The 4,277-nt window shown below is 33.2% G+C and overlaps 1 protein-coding gene across 1 annotated transcript in view; it reads left to right on the top strand.

Moving 5' to 3' along the window:
- Window positions 1-3,335: 3,335 nt before the first annotated feature.
- LOC106473992 (tether containing UBX domain for GLUT4-like) overlaps window positions 3,336-4,277 on the top strand; it is a 9,066-nt gene continuing 8,124 nt past the window's right edge. Inside the window, exon 1 of the mRNA XM_013934678.2 lies at window positions 3,336-3,442. Coding sequence (XP_013790132.2) covers window positions 3,356-3,442 — 87 coding nt within the window. The 5' untranslated portion in view covers window positions 3,336-3,355. The remainder of the gene's footprint in view (window positions 3,443-4,277) is intronic.

Here is a 4,277-nt window from a genome sequence, read left to right as displayed (position 1 = left end):
CACTACCTACACACACGTCGTTCCCGTCACGTTGTGACCATCTTATATATACCAGACTACCCTATATCTAGTAATCTCCCGACAATTCACGAAGGTACAAGATATTTCCAGAAAGCAGGGGGCGTGACACTAGTCACGTGACCTCGCTGACGCAACAGTATCATCATGCCTAATGGCCAAACTGTAATAATAAATTGTCCCACTACCCCAAAAACAAAAACAAAAAAACATAAAATTATTTTCTAAAAAACATTACAATATTTTTAGTAACATTTGTGAAAAAAATTAATTTGGGAAATATGACTTATAAATCTTTGATCGAAATCTAGCGACTTAGAGCTATCTCGTTGGCTAGGCCTATTTACCTGATTCAGAAGAATGTCTCGTTCATTATGCTTATTTACCTGATTCAGAAGACTGTCTTGTTGACTAGACCCATTTCCTTCAGAAGACTGTCTTGTTGGCTAGACCTACTTACCTGATTCAGAAGACTGTCTTGTTGGCTAGACCTACTTACCTGATTCAGAAGACTGTCTCGTTCACTAGACCCATTTCCTTCAGAAGACTGTCTTGTTGGCTAGACCTACTTACCTGATTCAGAAGACTGTCTCGTTCACTAGACCTATTTACTTGATTCAGACGACTGTCTCATTTAGCCAGACCTACTTATCTTATTCAAAAGACTGTCTTGTTGACTAGACGTACTACCTTATTCAGATGACTTTCTGGTTGGTTAGTAGACCCTTCTACCTGATTCAGAAGACTGTCTCGTTGGCTAGACCTACTTACTTTATTCAGAAGACTATCTCATTCACTAGAACTATTTACCTTATTCAGAAGACTGTCTCGTTCACTAGACTTTCTTACCTTATTTAGAAGGCTTTCTCTTTGGTTAGACTTACTTATCTTATTCAAAAGACTGTCTTGTTGGCTGGACGTACTTTAGGTGACTTTCTCGTTGGTTAGTAGACCCACCTACCTCATTTAGAAGACTGTTGTGATATGAACTAATCCTGATAAAAATAAAAACACTTTTTAATGTTTAATTTCTTAAAATTCAATCTGTAATCCCAATATCTTTATAGAATACCAAGTATTAACCTGTTCGCACAATTCGGCGAATTCAGACATGGCAAGACCAAGTAATTAGCTTGCCTTGACTGTGAATCCAAGGGTTCGTGGTTTGCAGCCCATTGCCATAAAATCATATTTCACATTTTGAAGCCGTAAGTGCGCTGTAAGAGTTGACTAGGTGTCTTCCCTGTAGTCTTTCACCCTATATATGAATGTGTGAATATCCCTTTGTGAAAAGTAGCGCGAAAATATTAAACAGATAAAAAGTTCTAGATTCTTCGGATAAAGTGAACTTCTAAGTTTTGACATTGATCAAAATCACATAACAATGATGTTATTTTATATCAGAAGCTTCACTCAGACATCTACTTTAATTAATATGATTTTACATATAAAGTATAGTGAATTACTTCTTTTTAACGTGTTGGAGTTTCTTGGTTGTGACAAGTATTAGTCAAATATACAATGATTTCTGTAAGACAGAAACTAACGACACTTTTTCTACAAACATCGTTTCAAACTCATGGTTCTTACTTGACAGCACAGCTGACGAATTTTTATACTGAAGAAAATAGTTCTTCGGTAGCGGCTCGTGGCATACAAGATATACATTTGAAATGCTGTTTTATAAATCTAATCCCATGACGCAATTGAAAAACGTTTCACCAAACTTATAATATTGCTGCGTCAGCGAGGTCACGTGACTAGTGTCACGCCACGTTTCTAGAACTATCCCGTTCCTTCGGGAGTGCTCTGGCATTTACTAGATTGGGGGGTAGTCTGGTATATATAAGATGGTCACGGCGTGACGTGACAAGTGTGTGTAGGTAGTGAGTAATTGAACTGCAGTCAGGAAGTATTGTTGAAGTTAACGTTCGTTGTTAAAACGTTTGTAAAAGAGCGACTGTTGAAAATAAGTGTATCGGTAAAGTTATATTCAGAAAGAATAAACCAGTTTTATTTAAGAAAGGACTTGTGTCGCTAAAGTTTCGTCGGAACGAATTTACGGAAAATCAATTAACAAACGGAGACGTAACAATATACAGACAAGAGTTTAGCCTATCGTTGTAAGTAAATTCAAATAAAAAAAGTTTTTATTTCATGTTTCTGCTATTTTTTTAATAAATGGCATTCTCTATGAAGGCAGAGGTTTTAGCCTGGCACGATGAGTTGTTTTGATGGACATCATATTTTGAAGTTAGTGAAACGCTATACTGCTTCTGCACTCACCAAGTTAAAATTCAACATTTTGGTGTGTAAATCATCGCAAAAATTTCAAGCATTGGTGAGCTAGCTCTTCTGACCTCAGAATCAGAATACTGAGCAGAACATTTGGATATTACGCTACTCTCCGGTTCTCTACTTTAGCAATGTTTTTTAGATGAACTGAAGGTCTTGATGGCTTTTGAAAACCTCGAAAACCTAAGTTAGTTGTTTATAAAAGTCTCTTACATTGTTATAAGAGAGATTTGAGACTATGATGAGCAATACATAATATGCGACGACCATTTTTTTCCCGACCTATCCCTACATAGCATTACCGTGCTTAGTGATAATTAAGTTGGTTTTGTTTTAGAAACGTTATAGGAGGAAATAAGCTTATTGTTTATAGCTTAAATAGACTGGACTTTGAATTATTTTCACTGGATAATTTAAAAACAAGTCACCGAATGATGATGTCACAACAACTTAAATCCTTCCTAAAACTATTAGTAGTGCTGTTTATCAAGTTTTATATTTCAAGTTAATTTTCCAACCAATCCCTAAATAGTTAATTTAATAGGTAAATACACAATACAGTGTAAAGTATTTAAATTTCGTATTGTTCCATTAGTGTGGATTTAAACCCTAAATAGTTGTTGTTTTGTTAGTACTAAACTACATAATGAGATATCTGCGCTCTGTCTAGTGCGAGAAATCGTATTCCAGATTTTAACGTTGTAAACCCGTAAACTTACCGTTGACTCACTGTGATACATCTAAATAAATTGCAATGTATGAAAAACACTATTAGCCAAATTGATATACCTATAATTTTCAGAATCTTCCCTCAACTATATTTGTTGTCAAGAGGTGTATATGAAATATTCTATAAATTGAGAATTTCACCACTGTTATTTGCTCTTATCAGTATTTACTTGTATACTGATATTAAGATGTTGAATATTTTATTTATATTTAAAAGATTAAAAACTAAAAAAAAATATTATATATTTAAATTATATGAATAATCAAATGATAGTGTTTCAGTGATAGATGACACTAATATCGCTAGTTTGAAATGGCTTCTTCTATGTCAGTTGTTATTTTATGTCCAAATGGTAGGCGACAAACTGTCAAAGTGTCGCCCAACACAAGTTTATTGCAGGTATTGTAAGTCTATACAAATATTATTATTGTTCTATTGTGTAATACTTTATGTCAAGAAGGTAATATAACACATCTAAATATAAAAAGTCATTGAGTTGTGATGTCGTAACGACAAACGTAAACACACTTGAGTGAATTGGCTTAGAGCAATACAGGGCAGGCTTGTATAAAGAGTAATATTTTTTAATTTATATACTTACTGGTACTTTCTACGTTTAATTATCTTTTAGTTTTAAGGTTATAAGAAAAAGAGATAATATTTTTGTTAATACAATATTTTCTTTTGCAAGTTTTGGTTTTCTGGTATTACAATACGCGAAAATTCATATTATAAGTTACCTCACCTGTACTTCTCAGTCTAATGAATCTCTTGAAATTTACCCTAATTCTACTTTTTATTCTTGTATAAGAATATACTATGCAATGTTATGGAATCACTATCAGTAAACTATATGTAATAATATCAAGGTTCAATGTTTTATACATGAGATACATTCATTTGAAGCTACAATTACTTTTAAAGAAACAGTACCTGAAATTGAAAATATTTATATGTAAGTGTTATTATATTTGTAGGGTAAGGAATGGTGAAAATGACCATTATCTAAGCATGTAATAAATGCTTTAATATACAAAGGAGTGATACTTTTGTGTGACAATACTTTACATTACTTCACATGCAATGTGTGAATGTGTGACAATACTTTACATTACTTCACATGCAATGTGTGAAAATACTTTACATTACTTCACATGCAATGTGTGAAAATACTTTACATTACTTCACATGCAATGTGTGAAAAGACTTTCACAATGAAGTGGATTGAAACTTT

The sequence above is a fragment of the Limulus polyphemus genome, unplaced genomic scaffold (assembly GCF_000517525.1).
Source record: "Limulus polyphemus unplaced genomic scaffold, Limulus_polyphemus-2.1.2 Scaffold6705, whole genome shotgun sequence".
Lineage (NCBI taxonomy): Eukaryota > Metazoa > Arthropoda > Merostomata > Xiphosura > Limulidae > Limulus > Limulus polyphemus.
This window is presented reverse-complemented; position numbering and strand designations above follow the sequence as displayed.